We start from the raw sequence: 26082 nt of genomic DNA, 5'->3' as shown, positions 1-26082 counted from the left end.
CCGGTGAACAACAAGATCGAATAAGATAGCTTTCGTCAAGCTCCTTCGAGTCGTCTAAGACGAAGGCATATATGGGAATTGTGAGCATTAGTTTTTACTAGCGAGGTGTCACGACTATATGTGAAAATGAAAGCGTCGTGGATCGTGTGCTGCTTCTGCGTACTCCCGCAGGCAATGCGTTCCAGAAGATGTCGTCCTCCGTGGCCGACCAGCAGGCAGCCGTTGAGGGCCTGCTCCGTCGCCTTGTCCCCCAGTGGGAGTCCCAAATCACGCTGCACGTCTTCCAGGGTGCCAAAGAACAGCGAGGCGACATGTTCGTGGTGCGTGTACAAACCTGCTTCTCTCCGTTGAAGTACGCAGTGATTTGCATCCACATTCAAAGGGTTCTCTTACCACCCACGCTCCCCGTTGTCGAAATTACTGGTAATGCACCAATGTGTGTACAATACTGTTGACGAATAGCTTGACCTTACCTATTTTTAGCAGTGGAGTTGTTTCAGCTTGGAGAAACGTGCATTAGTCGTGCACGAAAACTATCATCGTGAACGCAATAACTCGGTCAGCCTGCACTTTCTTTGTCATTTTCTGCTTCATGCCAAGAATATGTATGTGAACCGATTCGTCCAGCGTGAAATGCAATAACGTGGTTGGGAAAAAAAAAGTACAGAGAGGGAGAGAGAAAAAAGAGAACTGGAGAAATAGAAAGGGAGGAAATACACAAAAAATAGTTACAGATAGATAGATAGAGAGAGAGAGAAAAATATTTATAGAAATGAAACAGAGATAGAGAAAGAAGTGTAAATAAAGGGAAGGAAGAAATACAGAGAGATAGAGAGAGAATAATGAGAAAGATAGAAAGTGGGGAAAAAAGAAATAAAAGATAAATAAATGGGGGCTTTCTGGCTGTCAAGCCTTCACCGTAATATTTGCGGTGAAAGCTTTATAGCCATTCCCGTAATGCAACTGTTCTTGTAATGAAACAAGGGCCTTCGGCTGCTATCATCTTCTCAACCACGGGACGAGTCCCGCTCAGTGACTGCATGGAAGAAGATTACGCTCCGCCTTCCGTATTAAATTTATTAGAGGGGGGAGTGGGGTTTGCCCCCGTACCGCTATTCCACTATTCACCTCACTGGTCCACTAAAACTTAACAAATGAACACATTGGCAGCAAACACCAACTTGGGGTCTCACGTTTCGACTTCTCTAGTTCACCATTTGAACACACAATGCTTTGGCAGTGATTGAGTTCGTGCCAGTTAATGATGATGATAATTTTCGTTCTGTGACTCCCGCCAACTATTGATCATGACAACTCTGCAGTAAAATAATTTCTTCACCAATTACGTTGTGGCTGGAATAACATTTAACTTTTTTTTCCGTGAATGTGCTGTCAATGGCAAAAAATAAATGTGTATGTCAGCACTACAGCTTGAAATATGCAAGGTTTAGTTATCACCTACCAAAAAAAAAAAAAAAAACAGATTACTTTCGGGGCATGAGTGATGCTTAAAATAGCCTTCTCACTCGTCTGTTTCTCACCAACTGCACAGGTTGAGACTTTCAACAACAGCGTTTCCATAACGGGATCAAGTGGCGTTGCGGTGGCCACGGGTCTTTACTACTACCTCAAGAAATTCTGCAACGTTCACGTGTCCTGGTCGGGCTCGCAGACAAAGACTGCCACGGGCAAGCCACCCCTGGTTCCCGAGCCAATCGTGATTAATCTCAACGGCCGGTGAGTTTAACTGATCGGCGTGGTTTGGCAGTATCAGGGTTGCCATTGAGTGAAGTTAAAGAAGCGTCAGAACTGAAGCCAAATGTAGCCAATGTAGCCACGTCATTTAATATTATCGCCAAACTTGTAGGCAAATAGAAGAAACCCAGGTGGTTGAAATTTCCGGAGCCCTCCACTACAGCGTTTCTCATCATCATATGGTGGTTTTGGGACGTGAAAGTCCAGGTTTTAGTAATGCACAAGTCAATGACCACCCAGTTTTCGAGGCTTTGCACTTTCCTGTGTTTACAAAGGTGAAGAAAACGAAAGTGATAGAAGACAGACTATATACATGAACGATAAAGAGCAATTGTAACTCATTCCAGGAAGCTCTTTTGTTGTGCTGTTCTGCAAGTTTCTCTTGTGTGTTCTGTGATAAAGAAAATGAGCAAGGGGTCACATATGCTAGGGCAAGCTGGTGCTTTTGAGTAGCAGTAGAGGCAACAAAGCTGCTTTCCCTTGATCGTTCATGCTCACGCAATTGGCAGGCTGACATCATTAGATGGATACACCATATATATCGGGTGTGTTCCAATACTGATCGTAGATGGCTAAATAGGCAGCCAAGTGCATCGCGGCCATCTTAAGTTTCATTCCAACTTTCACATAATCGGGAAAATAGACAGCTTCAAGAAGATGCTATCGTTGACGAAAACAATGCAGGGTACTTTTTTGTCCAAACAAGATGGCGGCTCAGTGAATTGCTCAGATAGCTCGGATTTTGCCGGAATGGTTGTCTGCACACAAGCAGACGCTTCTCCAGATGCTCAATATAAGTCACGTTCAACTCTTCTTGGATTTCAAATAAGATGAAAGAAATTCGCACCATCTTTCCAAAGGGAACCCTGATGGGATGTGAAGCAGCTGTGTTGCGCACTGGTGGGGTCATGAGTTGAACAGCGCTGACATGGGTGCTGCCATGAACGCTGAAAGGCTTGTTTGAAGCAATCGCTAGGTTAGGCCCAATCACTTCGGCGGATGTTTCAGCGATCGAAGGAGCGTCGCATTTCGGCGTCCTCTCCATCGCAGATAAACCAGCCTTAAGAGTGTTACTGCTCGATGTCCACTCGAGCGTTGCGAGTGGAGAAGAGGGTGAAGCGAGAGAGAGGGGACACATACAGACATGTTTCAACATGTATGTTAGGCACACATCGGGTTTTTTGCACAAGAAGCAACGAGTCTGCTGTGTAGCGAGTGGCGGTAGCTGCAGGTGTTGTGGGTGAATGGAAGAGGCAGCATCTGTGGGCACTTCGGGAGAGTTTAATTGCACCTCAACAGCTCATGGTCATGTGACCCAAAGTAAACGTCACATATGACGTCATTGGTAAAGCGATCGACTTCAAATGGCACTAAACTGGTAGGTCTTGTCAATCGAGTTTGAGGTCATTTGACAAAAAAAAGCAAAGAAAGAGACCCGTTTTGTTTACATATGGTTCACTTGCACTATTTCAAGTTACCCTGCAATCTTGTGATCATGATCTACGCTGCGTAGTTTATTAACTTCGCGGCTTTATTTATAGTTTCTCCATTGCGGTGCAGCGCCCCATTTTCTTACACGATGTACCAATTCACTCCGCATTGCAAATCGGCCGAATAGTAATAATATTTGTCAAAGTTTAAAATCCCTAAAGGAGATTAGATTATTAGGGACGCCATAGTGGAGGGCTGTGGTAATTTTGACCACCTGGGATTCTTTACTGTGTACCTGAATCTGAGCACATAGGTCTCAAACATATTTGCCTCCATCGAAAATGCTACCGCCACGGATTCCGCCCTACAACCTTCAAATCGATCAGCTAAGCAACCAGAGCAAGCGCTCGTCTCACTGGCGAGTCGTGCTGTGCATAACGTGGTACAGTACACATCATTAGTTAGCCTGTTTGTCTAAAACACCGAAAGGGCACGCTCCGGACTGCACTGACGTTTTCAGATTGCCACTGTTTTGAAAGAGCCATAACTCGCACACATTCAAAGACGCCAAGGTTAAATGCTTAAGTGTGGGCTGTAAACTACTAGATATGGGAATACATTGGGCCAGAGGACGCAATGTAATATGTGTATGTATGTAAAATTAAAAGCTGTGAGGCAACTGAAAAGCCATCGGGAAACTACAGGCTGTACACCTGTAGACTTCAGTATATTCCTTTGATTTAAAATGTATGACGCTAACAGTCGTATGAGCAAATACAGACAAACATGTTCCTTAATATGTTTGCCACCCGCGACACAACAGGGCGTACACATGACCAGCTGTTCATGAAAGCTCCCCATACACAACACACTTGGCACTCCCCTCGACAAGACTCATTACTCTAATACCTGCACAACGACACATGATATGTCTACGAGCACCAAAGAGGAGTGATTTCGATTACGCGGACTTCCTTTACTGGGCTGTTTATGCCGTCAGGGCGCACAGCGTGGTTAGAAGCGAAAGAAAGCATGGCGCAGTGAAAGAACCCGGTCGGGAGCATGGCGCAGTGCCTGATGGTAACAAAACGCGCCTTCCCCGCCTGCTTTCGCCTCTCCCATGAAAGAATCTTTTAACCCCATTTTTTTTTTGTCACTTGACCTCAAAGTTGCTTTGAAAGGCATAGCCAGTTGAAGCCGATCACCTTTTCAATGACGTCTTAGTGACGTTTAACCTTGGGTCATGTGACCCAGAGCTGTTGAAGTGCAAATAGACTCTCCCGGGCACTGCGGGGAGAGCGTGATGCAGGCGAGGGAGAGGGGGATGTTAGTGCGCACTGCAAAAGGAGCTTGACGCCAAGGCGCAGCTGTGGTGTGAGTTATACTTGGCACTGCTCCGACACATGCGGCGAGGCGAACACGTTGCAATTGGTTCGTACAGATGCACGGAGAGACAGCGTTTCACAGGCTAGTCAAAGAGCTGCTTCAGATCTAAAATAACAGTCATGTTTGTTTATCTTATCTTTATCTTCACGACGCAAGGTTGCATCTCGTCGCATAGACGCCATAGACGTGTTCCATTTCTTTGACAACATGGGCTTGATGTGGTCTTCTAAGTTGTCAGCATAGACTCTCTATGATGCGGTCTAGTATTGAAACACAGTCATAATTTCATTTAAAAAAATTCAGCCATGTATTTCAACGGCCGTGGTTTCATCTGTTTTCAACTTAGCGATGAGTCGTCACTTGTTTTCTAAATTATTGCAGTTTCCGCTACTATCAGAATGTGTGCACGGCCAGTTACTCCACGGTCTGGTGGAACTGGACCCGCTGGGAGCAGGAAATCGACTGGATGGCGCTGAACGGCATCAACTTGCCGCTGGCCTTCACTGGGCAGGAAGAGATATGGAAGAGGGTGAGCATTACTCTTTAAGACCCTCTTTGCACTCTCCTCTGCCTCTTAGAATTTTTCCTTTCCCATGACCACGTGTAGGCTAGCAAGCCTGTTTTCCTTAAGTCGGTTAGACCTCCCTGCCTTTCCTTCTCTACCATTTCTTCTCTCTCTCTCTTTGAGACGTGGCATTCGCCCAGAGATAGGCCCAATGACCAAGTCTTCCCGAATGCAACAGGGTTCATGAGTAGGACAAATACTTTGCTTTTTGTTGCTTTCAGTGTTCCTAGTAGCCAAAAATCATAGCTTTGATGGCTGTTAGATTATATTAGGTTACATAACTAGTTCAACTTGCATAAACATGATATTGCATCAAGATGTATTCTTGTGTTGGTTGGTTTATACCTGCAGTAAAACTTTGCTGTTGCGGTTGTAGATGTGGTCAAATTGAGGTTTCTTAAGGAGCTGTTTTTTTCTGTTTTATGTGTGTTTTTTTCTGAAAAAAAAAAGACAGACATAGGGATAAGCAATAAAGTGCGATTCGCAACTCAGAAGCAAAGTGGTCATACAGTATTCGCAGGAATTAGCTTAGTATAACTTAACTCAAAGCATACATAAAAACTCTATTTACGTTTTCAGTTGCGATTATGTGAACAACCTCTTACTACGACGAAGTCGCAGCGGTCTACACTTCACCGAAGTGAAGTTAGCCGCCATTTTATTCGCCCAACTGCTGTGGTTGAGCGTTCTAAACATCTATCCTTACAGACATTCCTGAAACTTGGTGTGAAGCAGGCAGAGATCGATGAATTTTTCTCTGGACCTGCATTTCTGGCATGGTAAGTCACACGGGCAACTTGTAAGCCTTCTATTTAATACTAGACACAGGTTTAATGTCTGTGGTATTTAGTTTTTCGTTGAAGTTGTGGCAGACGTAAGTGTTGTTATTGATTTATTTTACTTTGAAAAAAGTTCACCGTTACGCGCTCATTAGGTTGAAAGGCCCCCCACCACCAGGCGTTCAAAGACGAGGGAGTGGTTTACACTTCTCTTTCTTTATCCTTTCTATAGGTCATATCACCTCCTCGAAATTTATTTTTTAAAAGCACATGTGAAATGTCAGCTATAAGCACTGAGCCTATCAACACTGCACCCTTGTCGGCTATATACTGTTATCTCCTCTTGCGCAGTCGGAAGCACACAAAATGAAGCCAAATTATCAGTTGATTGCGTCGTATACACACTCATGCGAGACAAGAAAGAATGGATGGGCGGCTGCATGGCAGAGAAGTGCAGTAGACAATTCACAAGCGATATTCTTTGTATGTGGACCAATTGAACATACGCACTATATAGGCATCACAGAAATCGCTTGTCTTGTGTCCCAAAGTGCACCAGAAAGGTGAGAAACACCAGGAGAAAATAATGCGCTCGTTTTTTTTGTATCTCCATAGGCTGTTGAGGGGACTTTAAAAGGTCACTAAAGGAAAAAAAACTTTTTTTCTGCTTATCTGTAAAGCACAATTCTACAATACGGAAAGCGCCACTGTGCTTCATGAGACGAGCAAACGCACGAAAATAAAATGCAGATAGAGACGCCACCATGAGATTCCCACACCAAACAACGTGAAGTCTTGGATTTTGACGGCGTCTACTAGGTCCTACGTGGTCACAGAAATACGAAAAGTACATCTTGAGATCAGTGATTTCACGTGCGGAGACTTAGGCACGAGATTTAGAAAAGCAGCTTCGACCTTGATTTTTTTTCCTTTAATAATAAACTTATAGTAGTGAAACATACAGCATTAACATTCTCGAAGTACAATTCATCAATCTAAGCCAGGTCATCAATTCACTTTTGTGTACCTTTAAGGTAAAGAAGTGAAGGGACATTGTAGATGATATGCTGAGTATGCACTCCTCCTCCAACTTGCTTGTTTTCTTTTCAGGCAAAGGATGGGAAACTTCCGGGGCTTCGGTGGTCCACTTCCCGAATCGTGGCACGTTCAGCAGGTGCAGCTGCAGCACCGAATACTGAAGCGAATGCGGGAGTTCGGCATGATGCCCGTGTTGCCAGCATTCGCCGGACATGTTCCACGAGCCGTAGAAAAGTACGCACTGTAGAGCACGCAATTTGGAAAGGAATTGTGTATAGCTGCATTTGTGCCGGTAGGTAGATACACGTAATTGTAATTGGAATTGTAGAGTTCAACGCTACTTCAACGATTGGCATTCGGTGAATTGACGTTTCGCAGGTTCATTTCTGGCAGCGGTCACATTTGTATACGGAAGCGGAGTGATTGAATGCACTCACGCGCTTTATGTTAATCTCGAGACCCCGCTTCGGCATAATTTCGTAAACATGTCATGTTTCGGCAATTAAAGCTTGACTATTAATGTATTTGCATACGCTTAATAATGATACAAGGTGAAAGTTAGATGAGTGTGTTTATACATGTATGTTAGTGTGTTTTTTTATGCATACTATATGCTATTTGTAATGTTAAGTTTCTTTACTTTTGTTTATAAATAATTTCTTTACAGAAAATGCTAGTCGTAAGATACACATCGAAGGCGATAGAATGGGTCAGACAGTGAGCAGGTGTAGCGAATTTTCTAATTGATACCCAGTCAAAAGAAGTGGACGTGCAATACCTGGTAGAGGCAGGACAGCACAAAAGAACAAGACTAAGACAAAGTAGACACAACATGAGTTCCTGTTCTTTTGCGCTGTTTTGCCGCTACCAGCTATGAATTATTACAACTTGCCCAGTTTTCAGTTCTACTAAGTGGACCTGAGCCGGCCACTTAAGACGTCGGGTTGACCACCTGGTCAGTTTAAACCATGAAACAGAGGGTGCCAGTGTACCACTGAGTATCAAGGGAAGGAAAAAGAAGCCGATGACGGCAGCAAGTTAGGCAGAGCTATGGGATGGAAACGTTTTCAAGGAGGAAATCAAATCAGCTCGCATATAGATAAGATCAATGGGAGAGGCCTACGTGCTTTGTGTACATAAGCATAGGCTGAGAATGAAGAATGATGATTGTATGCTAAACTTTTTTTACTGACTGTGAATATCAGCAAAGTATCATTTCTTTGTTCTTTTTGTGTGGACCAAGAGCAGAAAGAAAGAGCGATTTTCTTGCTCCTAAGCGCTTGTATGAATACGCCACATCAAAGGAATGTGTATTTCTGAATAAGAGGCTCGAATTTCCTGTGGGTTTTAAAATTATTTCTTGAATAGTCAGGCACACATACATGCTCTATTTTGAGAACTTCTAAATTTAATAAAACATTATGTGCTCATCTTCCTTCGCCAAGAAAACAAAAAGAATGCTGCTGTGACTCGGTTACTTTGACACTCGTTTGAATAATGTTTTTTGAAGCCTTTGCTCAATGGCAGCTGCTTTTTATTCTTCATATGGGGTCGTCAACACTCATGACATGTGGCTGCTATTTCAAATACAACGCTCGATATAACCAAGGGTAAGTTAACGAAATGATTGCACTGATGGCACTACTGATGGTACATCAGATGATTCGACAAAATAGTACAACTCAACCTTCATAAGTTTAAATTTTGCACGAATTTTTCATATAGTACCACCGCCTGCGATCTAGCTCACATCACGATGTTGGCAAGGTTTGCACAAGCAACCAGCAAAAGCTGAGACAGCTCACTAAAGTATTTTCGCAGGTTGTTTCCGAACACATCCATGTCGAGAACATGTTGGCAGGCCTTTGAGGAGCGATATGCTTGGTAAGTTAAGTTTTATTTTGCTGCATGTTTTTTTTGTTGCACAAATTCCGCTAAGCTTGAGTGCATGCACTTGTAACAAAAGCCAGCCTTTTTTAACAAAGCAGTTATTTAGCAAGGAAGGCCAGTTTTTTTTTTCTGAAATTGGTTCAAGTTTCACTCATTCATTTTTCTTCTTTCATTTCATCCGCTCCAACCATTTTACCACTTTGTCCTTTTCTACTCATCGCCTGTATTTTAACCTTGTTGTGATTTTCGTTATTCCACGATGAGCATTCACTATCTAGCGCAACTCGCTATTCTTCTTCATCCAAGCTTGTTTAAGATTCTCGATCATCATCTGTTCACCCATGTGCTGACTTTTTTGCCATAAAGTTATTGGAAATTCAAAGTACAGCATGCAATTGTGTTGAATAAATGAAGTCAGTGTTGATGTCATTTTTAATTATTGGAAATCATCAGTTAAATAACTACACATGCACATTTCCCAGGAGATTGGTTGAAGTTAAGATGTTCTGATATCGCCGTTTCGCAAGGTTGATCTCAAATGATTTAGATTAAGTAAATTATGTTCCACTCCACACAATGACTCTTTAGTCCAACTAATGCTTTGCTCGTGCTTTGTAATGCCATCTCTTTTTTTTTTGCCAGGGTAATGACAATCTGTGCACAAATTTGGACGTAAAATAATAGCTCTGAATCAATTCTCATGATACGCAACCTGTTTTTAGCTTAGGTAGTCTTTACTGCCAACGTGCTTCTCTTTATTTAATTCTCAGCCCAACGTTCGTTTTTCCGAACGAGACTCTCTTTGTCACCATTGGAAAGCTGTTCCTGCAACAGGTGAGCTGAGCAACAACTTTATTTTGTACCTAGCGTTAAGGCAGATACGATGCTTATCTTTATAAGCTATTTATACTATACATTATATTATACCTAGCATTAAGGCAAATATGATGCTTATCTTTATAAGCTATCTATACTATACATTATACTATTTCTAGCATTAAGGCAAATACAGTACCTATCTTTATAAGCTATCTGTACTATACCTTATACAATACCTAGCGTTTAGGCAAATACGATGCTTATCTTTATAAGCTATCTATACTATACATTATACAACACCTAGCGTTAAGGCAAAGACGATGCTTATCTTTATAAGCCATCTGGTTTCCTAAGAATAGTTGAGTTTCTTGGTATTTGAATAGCGAGAATGTTCATCTTTGTAGCATTTTGCACAGAAAATGCATGTTTGTAATGTTCATTTACCAATGCAGAGAATTTGTGTATTAACTTTTATTCTGTCTAGTGCTTTTTCGAATCAGTCACTTTAGTGGCAGTAATGTTTCTTTGCACCAAAGAGTTTTTTTAGATTAAGCTAGAGGAAACTCTGGCACTGCGATTGTACAGCCACCGTGGGAATGTCGGGCAGCACACACATTTGCCTAGTCTTAGTGCTTGCGGGCTTTCAATACACTTGTGACTTTGCATTTTCGTGTGTTTAGGTTTCGTTTTGAATAAAAGAAATGACCATTGTGGACTTCGTGTTGAAATGCAACTGCTGAACATTTGCCAATTGTCATCTCGTGACAAATCGGCTCTGAGCCACGCGAAGCGAAATGGAGCCGAAAAAAACAAGACTAGGCAAATTTGTGTACTGCCCATAATTCCCATGCTAGCTGAAGCGCCGTGTGTTGCAGCTCTCAGAGACACCAGTGCCCGAGTTCCCTCTAGTGTATTTATAGGAAACTCTATGCATTGCACTTTATGAATGTAAATTTATGTATTCATTGGCTATCAGTAGAGTGAATTTGTTCATGACTTGGTAGAAAAAGACATCGATAACGTTGCAGCTCGTGACCCGTAATGTAATTTTCATTGTGTACGCTATTTGTGCATGGCAGCTTTATGTATTCTTTTGAAGTAGCGATTTCGTTTACTATGTGCCATCTAACTTTCAAACTGCACGATTCTGCATTTCTCAGGGATGCTTTCCCGGCAATTGTTTTGACATAATGCAGAACATGAAAGAGTGCAGTAAAGTTTCATTTGTAAGCTCTTTCCCAGTCAAAAAGGAAGGACCATATAGTCAATATCTCCAGCGCTGAAGCTAGTATACAACCGCTGGTTTAAGGTGGTCATACCGGACGGCTCATTAGTTAATACAGGAGCATCAGGCATTAGTGCTTCATGTGGTCTCATGAACGTCTTCATAATCTGGCAATTTTTTTTCTTCCAGTACATCGCAGAGTTTGGCACAGACCACTACTACAACACTGACCTCTTCAATGAGATAAACCCTCCGTCTGGGTGAGAATTGAGTCATCCTTTCTGCTGGCATCACGATTAACAAATGTTGTCTTCTACGGGTTCCTATGATTCAGCATATCAGTTGCAGTCAAGCCACTCAGTGACTACAGAGATGGTGTAGCTATTCGAAGTGAACAATATTATAGTGATAGGTTCACGGTTCAGCGAACGGACCTCATCACTTGCTGCTCGAAAATGGCTTAATGGCCTGATAGAAGAACATGTTTTTTGGTAGCAGTGCTTTAAACATTTTGTGGACACGTAATGCATGCACCAGTGCTGGTAAACAGAGAGGAATGTGACAATCCAATCCTGTCTGTATTAGTTTTTTATATTGATATGTTATTGGGATCTGACACAGATATAATGCATCTGCTATCTCCTCCCCGACTCTTGAAGTTATCAGACATACCATTTACAACTTCTGCACAAAAACACAAGGGGTAAAACAATGATAAAGAAAGAGCTGTCAAATGACATTCTCGCGGTAACACCAGGACAAGAAAATGTCAAACATGAGTCAACAAGATAATGTCAAGAAAAAGAATATCAAACTGTAACATCATAACACAAGTGATGCGTTGCTCATATGGTTGAAAATTTAGGTACCCCCATGATAACTTTAGCTTAGATTGCGTTATTACCTCACTTGTTTCGTTAGAACTCACGCAACATCTAATCCGAACGTTTCTTGGGAACATGTGATCTCAAAGATAGATGATTCATTTCTATTTTCTGATGTGTTATTGCTTCTGCTGTTGTTTGCCCTCTGTTTATACAATGGGCTGGCATACATGCAGCTCACATCGTAAGCTTGTTTTCTATAAGAAACTCGTTTATTGCCAGCAATAATTATTTTTTTTTACCTACAGGAACATATCGTTCGTTCAAGACTCCGGCAAGGCAGTCTTCACAGCACTCACGGAGGTGGACCCTGAAGCTGTTTGGTGAGTTTTTGCGCACTGTGAATATAAGGCTGCCATCAATGTCACACGCACAGCATTGATGGATGTGGCAGCAAACATGCAACGGGTGCATGCATTGTGCGGCTTGCCCGCACGTAATGGCCCTAGCAGTACAACGATAACCTGTTGCTCTTTACTGGGTGAGCAAAATTCACTATCGATTGAACTCCTGACTCATTCTATTGTTGGGCTAGCTGCCATCGGCTACTTTGCTTATGAATGATGATGATGAGGAGGGGGAGGTGGATACATTTTCACAGCACAAAGGCTGGTTCTAGCTAAAGAGTGTCAACTGATCAGAATGCTTCACTTTAAAAATGAGCGTAGGATTTGGCGTGGTGACTTTCACCTGGCTGGAGGCTCATGTACTTATCTTCAGATTTATGTGCACTTCAAAAAATTCAAGGTGGTCTAGGGCTTTTGGAGTCTTCCACTGTGGCATACTTCCCAATCGCATCGTGGTTTTGGCACGTAAAACTTCAGCAATTATGTTGCGTTGCATTTTTATCTCATGTTTTGTTGTATGCATTTATTACTCTGAAATATTTTGTGGAATGAGCAGCTGGTGTCAATCGAAGAAGCCTACAACTCCAAAACTTAGTAGCGTTCAAGATTGGGCTAGTTAGTTTACCATGATTAAGGCTACAGTACAAGTACTGCAAGCACAAAAACGAGTATGGAGGATTTAATGCATTGTAACAAAATTTCATTTGGAAATAAATGCTGTGTACGTGTGCACCTTTCATTGCAGTTGTTTTATTTGGGCAGCAGTTTTAATCACCTACTGCTGAAAATTTCATAATATTGAAAAAAAAATGTAGGCTTCACTCAACGTTTCACTTTCATTGTGAAATAGCGCAAATAAGACACAGGAACCCAGGTGAGTGAGACGACACATGCGCTAACTTACAACTGAAGAAAAAAAAAGGTCTATTGAAAGTTAACGTCTGTATATATTCTCACTCGCCTGTGTCCCAGTGTCCTTGCGCTATTTGACAATGCATTTATACCAACTAGCTCGGCTTTCCTTACTGCTACAGTTAAACTTTTCTTCGTCTGGCTTTCATAGGGTCATGCAAGGATGGTTGTTCATCAACGACCCATTCTATTGGACGCCACAGCGGGCGAAGGCTCTGCTGAGGAGTGTTCCTCAGGTAATTCACTGGTAATCTTACCATTCGGCAATGTTTGCTACTCAGCCTTATGAGCAGAAATTACTTCGCTGCTGAATAAATTCAGTCGTCCGAGTACAGGCTGCTCATCATAAGGTCACTTCTGAGAGGCAAAAACCTCCACCTGTATTGCGGTGCTTAGTCCATAAACGTTTACTTATTTGAATGTCATGCATAGATTCGAGCAAGAATACTGTGTATTGCTTGGATCGACTGCGTATCGATGGCCCCATGAAATGATCGCGACCCGGGCAGGATTGTAGAAAAGAAGTATTTATAGTGTTGTGACATGAAAACTATTGGTAATATATGTGTAACGGGAGTTTTTCTAATCCACGGTGCATCTGGTGACGACTTTGCGCATGTTTTATTGCTTGATTAACTGGTGATACTTGATGCAGCTTATCCGCTCGTGTTTGTTCCCTATAAATATTTCTGACCATCTCTTTTTTACTTAAGTACTAAATAACATCACGATACTTGTTTTGTCAACTTCTCTGATATGATTACTCCCAGATTTGCATGGCAACTTGATGATACTGCATGCCTGCAAGCTTCCTAATTTGATAACACCGCCTAGTTAGTCATCCGGTGACAGCATTAAGGAACCCGTGTCACAGAGAACCGAGTGTCGTCAGCGTTGGGGGCATTGTCTTTGAGTGGAGATCCCTAATAATGAAAACTGTTACATGTCAGAGAATACTCAGATTGACAGCAAATCTTAACGATTCAACTTTTGGGGTACTGCAAGTATTCCTTTTTTTATTTTGTTCCCGATACTGATCGTTGTTATCGGTGCTACAGAAAAGGCATGAAGGTAAGACAGGGAATAAGCGAAGACAGCTTGACAGAGTCCATGCACGTTCGCAGGGAAGGCTGTTAATACTCGACCTGAGTTCTGAGCGACAACCCGTGTACGAAAAGTTGTCCATGTTCTACGGCCAGCCTTTCATCTGGAACATGCTACTCAACTACGGAGGCGTTCTGGGAATGTATGGGTCGCTGAATTCTGTGAACGAGGTAAGTTGTACATTATGCCTTCGTAGAAAAGACGGTACGAACACAACATCAGAATATTCCATTAAAAAACAGCAAAAACACATTGTATGGTTATTTCATAATTGACACGTGCTAACACACTAAACGCAGGTTTTCTTTTTTTTTTCTTCGCAATTCTTTCGCACTCTTTCCTCTCAGGTGGAAGGAAGCCAGCGAGGCTCGGTCTTGGTCTTTCATTTATGCTTTGTCGCCCGTATCCATCCCATTTCTCGTTCTGTACTGCACAGAATGTCTCACCACTTACATTGTGTGAAAAGGTCGTCCCAACGATTCTTTGACTTTGGAACCTGCAATGTTGCAATGAAAACACTTACTACTCATGATGAGCCGAATAAAGCCTTAGAACATGAGGCATCGTCGGAGCTGACGTTTTGGCAAGTAGACTTGTCTTTATCAAGCTTGCAGCCTTGAAGAATAAAAGGCCGTTTGTCGAAACGTTGGCGAAATACCCCATTTCTCAAGGTTTTTTTAATCTCTTCAAGATTGCATGTTCCCTTGAACTTCTACCTTACTTAATTACTATTCATGTAATCATTATCTCCAGAATATGAAAGAAAAAAAATTGGCTGTGCATCTGCGTGCTTTGTTGCAAATGTTGAAAGACGATAGTTTTCACCTGGCCTTCGTTCGTGCAACCTAAAAAACACTAGGGTTTTTAGAATTACGTATCTATGTATTATTTTCTACTAAAGAAACACACCACCTAATACTTAGGTATTTATGTTTTGCCTCAGATGTGCATAATTTTTGCTTTTTGATCGGCAGTGTTCACAAGTATGAACGCTGCCACCAGTTCAAGATGGCTGGGCATTCAGCAAGTGCTTAAACTTTGGTGGCCTAGTGGCTGAATCGTGTGAGTGACAGACAAACCAAAATTTATGCGTTAAAGTATCTCAAGAAAGACCATCGTGACAAACGGCCATCCTGTCTTCATATTGTCATGTATACATTAACAGGCTATAGTTTCTGAAATATGTGACGAGAGTGTCGTTAAAGTGCCCCCTGCATAAAGTTGTACTGAACTTGCGCTGTATGATGTTTACAAAGCGAATGTTCGTTTCAGGGACCGTTTAATGCTAGCAAAACAAATGACTCCACTATGGTCGGGACTGGCTTGACGCCTGAAGGCATAAATCAGAACGATGTGATGTTCGAGTTCATGAACGAAAATGCCTGGAGATCGTCGCCAGTCAACATTAGCGAATGGTGAGATCTGTGTATTCTTAATTATTATGCCAAGAAGCATGCTTCTAGTTTTAAATTTAGCGACGTGTACATGTGTGTGTCATCTTTTGTCTAGTCATGCTGTAGTTGAAAATTCCAACCAGCCAGTTCGTCAACAGGCATCAACAAATTTCTTACTTAGGAACATGAAATGAATTCAAGGTGCATATGGACATGAAATTTCTTGCTTTTGGTATTAAGAAACCTCTGTAAACCATTTTAGTATAAAATTATGTTTAGAAATATTTGTCTGAGCATCAAGGTCATGTCGCATGCTTTTATCTTTCACCTGACCTATGCCATTTCGGAAATGTTTCTGTGGCATTTAGGGCACTTCATGTAAGAAAAAAGTTTTGCTGTGTTGAGAGGTACACTATCAATTTAGGTGTGAATGCAAGGTTTGACAAAACAGCGTCACTTTCTTCGTTTTTACAGGATAGATAACTATGCATTGAGAAGATATGGCAAGGAGAACGTCAATGCTACTTCTGCATGGAGGCATCTGGCAGTGAGACACTGTGGCTATGGCTAGGCATAGTATATTGTTTTCTTGTGCGTTTGTCGGTCATTTATGTACAAGTGAATATTTTGTATTATGTGCAAATTATGTATGTATGTATGTATGTATGTATGTATGTATGTATGTATGTATGTATGTATGTATGTATGTATGTATGTATGTTTGTATGTATGTATGAATGTATGCATGCATGTATGTATGTATGTATGTATGTACGTATGTATGTATGTATGTATACATGCATGCATGTACGTACGTATGTATGTATGTATGTGTGCATGCATGTACGTATGCACGAATGTATGTATGTATGTATCTATGTATGTATGTATCTATGTATGTATGTATCTATGTATGTATGTATGTACGTACGTATGTATGTATGCTTGTATGTTTGTATGCACAATAAATTGCTCGAGAAGCACCTAGCACGCTCACTGAGCATATAATTTCATGAGATATCGCAATAGGTGAAGACGTTAACTACAAAGCCATAGCTGGGTTGGGTGGCCGTACGGTATCCAGTAATCTGGGTGGATGATAGGTTAAATTGTAGTTCTATAGTGCACTGTAGACGTAAGATAAGTAAACTTACCCGAGGTAGTTAATCAGTCATTATATCTGTACAACTGCTGTGTGGTCTAATTTCAGGAGAGCGTCTACGACTTGGATCCTTCTACTCTTGTAAAGGACCACGGACAGTACGCGCTTGTGGTGCGACCTTCGCTCCACCTCAAGAATAAGGTGAGATTGCCGTTACACTTGACTTCAGATTTCGGAAAGGAAGGTAACGCACACTTGGATGTGCATTACGTTATAGCGCTGCTGTTCTTTCCTGAGAGAGCACTGTCTGTACTAAGTTCGACATTTTACCATATATCACAGACATGGTATGACCCTGACCACGTATACACGGCCTGGTGGGATCTCGTGAATGCGGCCAAAGATCCCGAACTTGCTGAACAAGGAACCTTTAGGTGAGAGCAATGCTTGCCTGCAAAATAACTATAACAAATATAATAATAATACTATTATTAATAATAAACTTGCATTTGCCCACGCACAGCTAGCTGTCTGATCCAAGCAGCAGCTTTTATCGGCTCATGCTAGGTCACCTGGCTAAGGCTAGGTTTCAAACTTGCTTTAAGCAAGGCTATTTTGCAGCTTTTATCGCTCTCGGATCGACCGGCTTCTTCTCTTCGTATCAGCCCCTTTTTTGTTCTAGTAAGCTAAGTCGGATAACCGCCGCTGATCTCGTTCGCGCTCAGGAACACGTCAAGCCTCGCAATAGGCACCATCATCTTCAAGCGTATGGTTCTTCCTCGGATGAACCATGGTTACAAACTGCCTCTGCATGAACAAGCTTCACTTTTCTGTAACCATTCTGAGAATATGCTTATGTGCAGTAGGTCTATTTTCGACTTACTTAATGACGTAAATGGTTTCTAGGCAAGTTTTTTTTGTATTTACTCTTGGCGAGATCATACTTGGTCATTCTGGTAGCTTTGACCCAGCTCCTTCATACCTGTTGAAATGGCCTATGCCTGTTGCATTCCTGTTGCAAGACGTCACGTTAGCGGTCGCAGTACCTAGGTGACGGGAGGTTCCGTTGCAGTGTGTGGCTTGACATTGGCTTCTTTGTTGCTTCATTGCATGCATGGTTTGGCACGAAGTTACACCAGCTGTCACGGTGGCGAGGCCAGGCGGTGGTTGCTAGGCAATGACGCGGTGAAGTTTCTTGTGGGGAGCAGTCGTTTTTGACTTAACAACTAAAAAAAAAAATAGACACCGTCGATTGGATCCTTGTATCTTGCAGCACTTTCATTGATACCACACTTGTAGAAGTTACAGAAAAACTAACGTGCAAAGTGTTGCAAAAATAACTTACACTGTTGTGGTACATAAAACCCCGGAACTAGTATTTAATAATATCAATACTCTCAACACCTTCCTTCCCTTTCCTTATGGCTGTAGCGCCCTCCTAAATCCACATAAAAGCTAGCAACGAAACAAGCGGAATGGACCCTGGAAATGAGGGGGAGGGATTCGGAGGGGACCTTAATCATTGACTTAGACATCAGGTAGTGGCACTTGTGCATCCCTGTTCCTGTACCTTGGTGTATTCTGTTGGTTAAAAGGGCACTAAAGAGAAACAATGAGTTGATTTAGATTGACAAATGGCACTTTTTTAGAACTGTAATGTCATAAGTTTTATTATAATAAGTTTATTGTTATTGGAGAAAATCGAGGTTGAGGTTTCATTTTTAAATTTTGCATTGTAATCTCCGTTCATGACGTAAGAAATCACAAAATGTAATTTTCGTGTTTTTGTGAGATTGGCTTGATGAAATTTTCTGAAACTACGTATGCTAGGTATATTTCACCCACAGATTACAATGTACTTCAATTGTATCGATTAGAGGCTCTGTAGGACTCAGTAGATGCCTTCAAAATTCTATGACGTGACAGTTTTTGATGCGGGAATCTCAAGGCGGCGTCTTCACTTGCATGATCTTTCCGCGCGCTTTCTTACATATCAAGAATTGTGTTGTGGTAACAGGGGCATTTTCAGGATTGTGAAATTGTACTTTTTTAAGGCGCGCAAAAGGGTTTTGCTCTTTAGCGTCCCTTTAAGGTTGTATTTCACGCGCTGCCGAAGTGGATCTCAGAGGCCACGCAGAAAGAAGCACGTGGTTGAGATATGCACCGCAAGATGAAACGACAGGCTACAAGTTCAGAAACAGTTCTGTATTTATACCACACCACAGAACAAATTACGGGGAACAAAAACTTACTGTTCGAATTCCTAACCTCCTCAGTGACTATACCTTTACCATAGATCTCCTCAAATCCGGAATTAGGAAGCAAGCATATCAAAAAACAATAAAGAAATTATTATTTTCAGAGGACTAATGCAAATAAAAGAATACTATGGTTCTGTGTGAAAGTTATGTATTTTGTTGATTTTTCTTTTCTCTCCCCACATGTGGATTGCGAGCCCTACAAGTTGTTCCTAGTTTTTTTTGTGTGTGTGTATGTGTGTGGTAGATGAGTATAATACGATTTTCTTTTTCTGCTTGAGAGTAGTGCGTGCATTTTTTTTGGATAAAATTGTACTTATGTTTTCTTCGCTTTTTTGCTATATGACTGTGTAATATTTATCAGAGGTGTAGTATTTGATTTCTATGTACCCTTTTATATTTGTGAATGTCTTTCTGCTGCTACTGCTGTATGGGCGGCACGGCCTAGTCAGGCAATGTTTGCCTTTTGCCGTGCCTCCTTGGTCAATTTCGTAATTAATCTTAATAAACTAATTAAGAAAAAAAAAAGAAAGATGGCACAACAATACCAGGTGCTTACAAAGGAGGATTTTCAAAAATCTTGCTGCTCACATGGGAACTGCCTGCTATTTCAGTGAACTCATTCAGTTGTTTTATTGATTATCCTGATGGTTAGTTGGTTCGTGTTTTAGATGAACTTATGCTTCCGGTGACATATGTATCCTATATAACATTTAACTAGAACCAAAACTGTCGTTTCTGCACTAGTTTTATTTTTTCAAGACCTATAAGTATTCCGCACACTGGAAGTAAGCGCTAAATCAAAAGTGCTTAGATGGGAGTCAACATTGTCATTCGCTGCTAGCGCTGCTAAAAAAGCTAGCATCTTATCGCACTGTGAAAATTGCCTGGAGGTTAAACAGTGTGCCCTGAGTAACACTGCTGGCCTAACTAGTTTGATTATCTTCACGATGGTCATAGTCAAGTTTTCTTCAAGGTATTTGGCCGAAATCATTGTGGCTTGTACTTAGTGTTGAAAATAAAGAAGTAGGGCAGGGGCTTGGGGGAGGCGAGAGACTCAGACAAAAAAAGAACGAAGAGGGAAGGAGGAGCTAGCCCTGATTGAGTAAACATCATCGTCCAGTACTATGATCTTGGGTCCTTATTTGTGATATTTGGTGCCGAAACCCGGGACCAAACCAGGGACGTTTAGATCAGGCTGCTCACCATGTGGTCAGTTGGCAAATGCACGGAGCAAGCTCTGGCTACACCGTCTCGTCCTGGATGCAGCAACGACATCCGCCCAAGTTTCCAGAATGTTGGCAAAGTGTTTTCTTCATGTACTATCACAGCGTCGCCCCCGTAAATTGGTGAAGAAGCTTGGTTCATGCATTTGCCAACTGGCGACATGGTGAACCGCCCGATACAAAAACTGTATCTGCTAGAAGCAGTGAAATGACTTTCTTATAGCTTTCCTTCCCTCCCCCTTGGAGGATGTTGAAAATAATTAAGTGGGGCAGGGGCTTGATGAAAGCGGAGCGAGCCCTGAGGAAATAAACATCCTCGTTCAGAGTCGCAATCACGGGGCCGTGTTCTTAAAACTTCTCTTTATATTCAACATCCTCTGAGGGGGAGAAAACAAAAGTTCCAAGAAAGTCATTTCGCTACTTCTAATAAATACAGTTTCTGTATCGGGCAGTTCACCATATGACCTGTTGGCAAATGCACGGAGTAGGCTCTGATCACTAAGTCTCGTCTGTAATGTTGTTACGTCATTCGGACAGATTCTCTTGTACAGTCACCACGTCTGCTACAATTTGAAATGAAGCCTGGTTATGCGACACGAAAACGATGCGAGCGCTTCCATCTTTGTCGCTTCCATCTTGGTGCGGCGTTGCGGGTGTACTGCGCACTCAGGTTCTCGCGTAGACCGTTTACTGCCTAGTTTTGGAGTCTTCTCCATGAGTTGCCTGGGTTCCTGCAGCGAAATTTTCTTGCTGTGGCCCAAACCCTGCGCTTTGCTCTCCCACTGCTCTGTATGAATATGATTATATGTGTGGTTCGTGTGGTGGTTCTGCTGTGGCTCCATTTCCAGGAGCCTTCACTTCACTTTCAGAGGCAGAAGCAAAGTTCTCATTTGCGTTTCTAGGTGACTATCCTCTTATTTTGTTTCGGTATCGTCCAATTCTTCGAAGCTGAGCGGAACCAAGCTCTGACATCCAGCCTGGGCAAACAACGACAGGGGCACCACCAGAAACTCAGGACTGCTGGCTTCACCACTGAGAAGATCGAACAAGCCATCGTTTCTGGTGGGAAAACTGTAGCCGGGTTCTTCATTCGCCCGCTTCCTCAGTTGTTCACTAAGAGCAACACGTTCATCTTCTTCAATCTTGTCATTCATGTCACAGCTTCCGCCATTTCGACTTCCGGAATTGGCTATCGCTTGATGCTGTTCTGTCGGTTTTTCCTCCTGCTTCGGAATGTCTCCACAATGCTCAAGTGGCTGTTCCTCTTCAGTTAGAATTACCAGTGTAATGCGGCTGCTCCGGAGAATCTCGCACACACGACACTGCCACTTGATTGCTACCAAAAGTGGCTAGAAGCATAAAATTCTGCGGTGGTGGTTCTACGCTCTCGCACGCAATCACGTTCAATACTGTGTTATTTCTTTCAACTTCAATCGAACTGTTTTCATATACTTCTTGACCTGCAGACAGATTGCTTTCATGGTCCAAATTTGAGCCTTCAGAACAATTCGTGTCTTTTCCGTTGCCTTTGAAAATGCTGTCACAGGCAACAGTGTTCTGACAGACACCAGGTTGCTCGTACTTGCTGCTGGTATCTCTGATGTAATCAAGAGGTGGATAGTATGTACCACGCAGGTGCAGAGACTGTCTGTGCTCAGTCAGAAAATACTGCCCCTCAGCGATTGCATGCACGATCTTTTCACAATAGCGTGCAGCATCCTCGAATTCCTTGTCAACTGCCTCATCTTCAGTTACGTCGAGGATCTGCTTGTCGAACTGGCGGAGCTCAGCTTCTCTAGTCATCAAAATGGTGACTTGCCTTTTCACCTCGCACGCCTCGGTGTTGGAGTCTCGCAGTAGTCCTGTCAGTAGCGTAATATTTCATGAGACACTGGCCATGGCAGTCCCATTAACCTTCGAAGGCGCTCGGCTGACGACATTGTAGTCTTGGAATGACCACTCACGGGTTTCGGCACTAAGAACAAGGACTCGTGGTTGCGGCTCTGAACACCGATGTTTATTCCTTCAGGGCTCGCTCGGCCTCCATCAAACCCCTGCCCCACTTCTTTATTTTCAGCACTTTAAACAGTAATGGCGAGTCTTATATGCGAGAGTCTTATATGAGTCATTTGTGCCTGCTGCATGCGTTGCAGGTATGATCTCGTCGACGTCACCCGCCAGTCTCTACAGCTGCTCATTTACGATGGCTACGTTCGTCTTAGGCGCTGCTTTTGGAAAAAAATGAAGGAAGATTTTGGGTAAGTGCAGTGACTCGGTAGTTTAAGTCGAAAGCTTTGCATGGCTCATATCAAACGTACAAGTTAACCGTCAATGTGGTCAGTGCGAGTGACAAAAAAAAAAGAACGATGCAATGACATCATCCTGATGTCATCCCGACATGGCACTGTCACGGGGACGAATGTGGGCCGATCAAGGAGGCAGCGCGAAATCCCATTAGGGGCAGAGAGAGCTCTCAGAATGTGGCGGGGAGGGTTAAAACTCAATACATCAAACAAGAAGTAAAGAAAGAAAATAAACAAAGTGGCTTTTGCTTTCGAGTCGTTTTAGGTGAATGCATAAAAAATACTGCGTATTATTATTTTTTTCTTGTTTGACGCCTGAATGCCTAGCCAGTGTACTTGTGAGATATGCGCCCTTGCTACTAAGTTTTTGAGTGAGTAAGTAAGGTAATTGAAGTAGCGTATATATGATACTGCGAGTAGTTAGGCAATCGTTGGTGTTGTCTCCTGTTTATGCAGTGAATTGTGTTATGTATTTTCTGCTGGAAAGAAGCACGTAGGACGACCTTTACAGAGCCCCGAGGGAGCTGTTAAGTATACAGACATATGTACATCTCATAACAACCACTGAAACATATTTTAGCATCAATGGAGGAAGAAAATGTACACATTTATACATACATACATAAGCACATCTCATAGCAACCAGTGAAACACATCCTATCATCAATGGAGGAAGGGAATTTTGAGGGCAAATTTCCTTGCTTGATACAACATTAATCAAAACCAGCAGATAATGAAGCCAAGAAAGGTGGAGGGGACGTCAATTTTACTCTTTTAAGTGTATTGTTATCAATTTTTTAGATGTGAAGAAAGTGAAGGGAATGAAAAGGCATGTCGCCGGCATGGACGGAACTTGAAGCCTTCAGATTACGCACCCGATGCTCTTACCAACTTAGCCACGGCAGCGGTCGTCCCCTCGTCCACATTGTCAGGCGTTTTATGGGCATGCAAACTTAAAAGGGTTGGTCAACGCCGCTTGTAGTCATGACGGCGACTGTGGAATCTTTTCTTTGCCGCGTTTGCACCAGCAGACTTCGAGTACTAACAGAGTACTGTTAGTACTCGGCAGCTGCTCCCATGTTCATGGCTACGGTGCATGCATTGTTGAAAATTTTGTGCTTTGCAACACTGCTGACCCATTTTCTGTTCAAAAGAAATTTTTAATGCGTACCGGCGTACCGATCCGAAGTCCGTCGAAGGTGTGTGTGCTGACGTGGTTGAAAGTTACACATGCTAGATGGGGATAGCTGCACCAGGTGGCTTGTCGTTTTTGAGCGCCTTCAAATTGAAACAGAGACTGGTCCGCTATGAGGAGCCTGTAATTAATCATTCATCGCACATCTCAGCTAGCGATGTGCTGTGTTATAACTAACAGGCATCCAGCAACATGTTGCAGTAAAAAATTAAAAATAAAACGGGAAGCCAACATTTTTGTGTCAGTGCCCCTTTTGAGAACTGAAGCATCAAGACAAATCTTCGGGTGAGGACAGGCTTCACAAAAATCCAAAGAAAGCGGGGCGTTGTGAGTTCGACATCTTCATCCGCCCATTTGTCTATTTCTCTTCATTCCCGATGATTAAGTGATATGAGCTACATCTGCATGCTGTGTGAGGACAAAGGGTAAGGCACTAGAGAGACCGGGACTAAGTTGGCACGTGCGTGAAGCGACATGCACGGGCTCTAGTATTGTTCTTGTGTTTTTGGCATCACACCTTTTGTCCGCAAGCAAAATAGCTGCTCAACAGCATGCCCTGGTACCCGTTATGAATTTGTTTTGTTAAATTTTCGATAGAAAATAGGTAGTGAAAAAGGCAGGGATGTCAACCATAAACATAGCATCAGGTTTGCTACCCTGCACTAAGGGGGAGGGGGAAGGAAAATGAAAACTGGGAGAAAAGTAGAAAATAAATATTGAGAGCGGGGGTCTATTACTATGTAAAATGTTCAATAATGCCTTGACTGATTTTCTGTGCGAAGACTGTTAACTCTTGTCGGCATTCTAGCACTGACAGCTCTGACTAGGGCTGTCGTCAAGGCAGGCTAACACAGCAGCTAGCAGTAATCTGTGAGCACTGAATATATGGCAGTGTAAGAGAATGTGCTCGGTTGTTTCATCGCTGCTGCAATGATTGCAAGCACCACTGTCGTCCATGCCTATTCGGAAGGGGAAAGCAACACCAAGTCACAATCGGCAAAGCACCGTTGTCTCGACTCAAGAGAGTCCGGACGGAGGCCGAAGTCGACGAGATAGATTCAGTCTATACGCAGTCGCGTGTGCCGTAAACTTGCTGTGGCACACTGAAGCTGCCATAAAAATACGAAAGATCACTAATGATGCTGTGAAGTTGTTGAGAATTTCTTGCAATATTAACTGGAACCCTTTACTTTTTCAGGAAGCTTGCCGTGCTCATGACAGACATGTTTAATGACCTCGATACCTTGTTGGCGTCCGATCCACATTTTCTTCTTGGAACGTGGCTACGGGATGCGCGAAGCTGGGGGACAACAGAAGAGGTATTTGTTTGTATGTGTTGCATGTGTTATCAAGAAGTTATCATTTATTGGGCGGATCAGTTGCATATTGCGGGCTCATTCTTGTCGCCGAGCCTGCAGGATCAGTGCATGTTCGCCGTTGTGTACGAATGCTTGCTCTAGCTCTAGTAGGCTCCTACCAAAATTTTCATGAGTTACGCTCCTGCACACATTGGGTGCAGCGTGTGCAACTGTTTAGTAAGGCGAAAGCCTTATATTCTTCATACATTTCCAAGATTTGGCAAGACTTGACAATAGACTGTGAGACCTTGCAGGCAGTGGCTCCAATATTAATGATGAAAAAAAAAAGACGAATGAGTAATAAGAGTCTGCCTAAATTCGCATAATACTCGAGTGCCAACAACATACCCAAAATTACATGAAGATATGAATGATTTAACACTGACGTCACAGACCATCAGAATTTGTGACGTCATGACTATGTTATCAATCAACATTATCGCCTAGTTGGCTGATTTCGTAGGCAATGCAGAACCACTGAAGGCGCGGTAAGCTTTCGTGGGGTGGTGAGGAGGGAAGGATCAATACAAATGGCTGAGATAAAAAAGAAGGAGTGAAATAAACAAAAGATTGTTTCCGCCTTCGAGTCTTGTTAGGCAAATGTGTAAGGGTTCATATAACTTTTGTTGCGAAGCGTGTCACTGACTTTGAAACTTTTGGTTTTCGCGGCATAAATTTGCACATTATAATACCGTAGAAAGTTTCTGTGTTTTGCTGATTTTGTGGCTCATTTTTTGTTTTTTATTTATGAGTCTTCGATAACACATTCAAGGTAAGCAGTCCACTCTGGTGGTTCTGATTTCTGTTCTGCTATGCCAAAGGCTCACAATCTTTCAACTTTTTTTTCTTGCACTGCAGGAATCGGATTTATACGAGTACAATGCACGCAATCAGATCACACTTTGGGGCCCGAAAGGCGAGGTAAGGCGTATTTGTTCGATCTGCATATTTGTGTTTCTTTTTTTTTATCAATTGTGAACGATTTCAAATGTGACACCACACTCAACGTTCCAGATTCGAGACTATGCAGCCAAGCAGTGGTCAGGGCTCGTGCGAAGGTGAGCGATGCTCATGAATGATATCTACAATACATATACTATTCGAGTACAGA

General features: G+C 42.5%; 1 protein-coding gene across 1 annotated transcript in view; it reads left to right on the top strand.

Moving 5' to 3' along the window:
• Naglu (N-acetyl-alpha-glucosaminidase) overlaps positions 1 to 26082 on the top strand; it is a 53718-nt gene that overhangs the window by 25345 nt on the left and 2291 nt on the right. Inside the window, exons 3-21 of the mRNA XM_075875581.1 lie at positions 172 to 320; positions 1553 to 1737; positions 4954 to 5101; positions 5846 to 5916; positions 7027 to 7188; positions 8776 to 8838; positions 9615 to 9678; positions 11078 to 11148; positions 12021 to 12095; positions 13183 to 13267; positions 14156 to 14305; positions 15408 to 15550; positions 16004 to 16076; positions 16740 to 16832; positions 16974 to 17065; positions 22269 to 22373; positions 24812 to 24932; positions 25830 to 25892; positions 25986 to 26029. Coding sequence (XP_075731696.1) covers positions 172 to 320; positions 1553 to 1737; positions 4954 to 5101; positions 5846 to 5916; positions 7027 to 7188; positions 8776 to 8838; positions 9615 to 9678; positions 11078 to 11148; positions 12021 to 12095; positions 13183 to 13267; positions 14156 to 14305; positions 15408 to 15550; positions 16004 to 16076; positions 16740 to 16832; positions 16974 to 17065; positions 22269 to 22373; positions 24812 to 24932; positions 25830 to 25892; positions 25986 to 26029 — 1957 coding nt within the window. The remainder of the gene's footprint in view (positions 1 to 171; positions 321 to 1552; positions 1738 to 4953; positions 5102 to 5845; positions 5917 to 7026; positions 7189 to 8775; positions 8839 to 9614; positions 9679 to 11077; positions 11149 to 12020; positions 12096 to 13182; positions 13268 to 14155; positions 14306 to 15407; positions 15551 to 16003; positions 16077 to 16739; positions 16833 to 16973; positions 17066 to 22268; positions 22374 to 24811; positions 24933 to 25829; positions 25893 to 25985; positions 26030 to 26082) is intronic.

The sequence above is a fragment of the Rhipicephalus microplus genome, chromosome 10, assembly GCF_043290135.1.
Source record: "Rhipicephalus microplus isolate Deutch F79 chromosome 10, USDA_Rmic, whole genome shotgun sequence".
NCBI lineage: Eukaryota > Metazoa > Arthropoda > Arachnida > Ixodida > Ixodidae > Rhipicephalus > Rhipicephalus microplus.
This window is presented reverse-complemented; position numbering and strand designations above follow the sequence as displayed.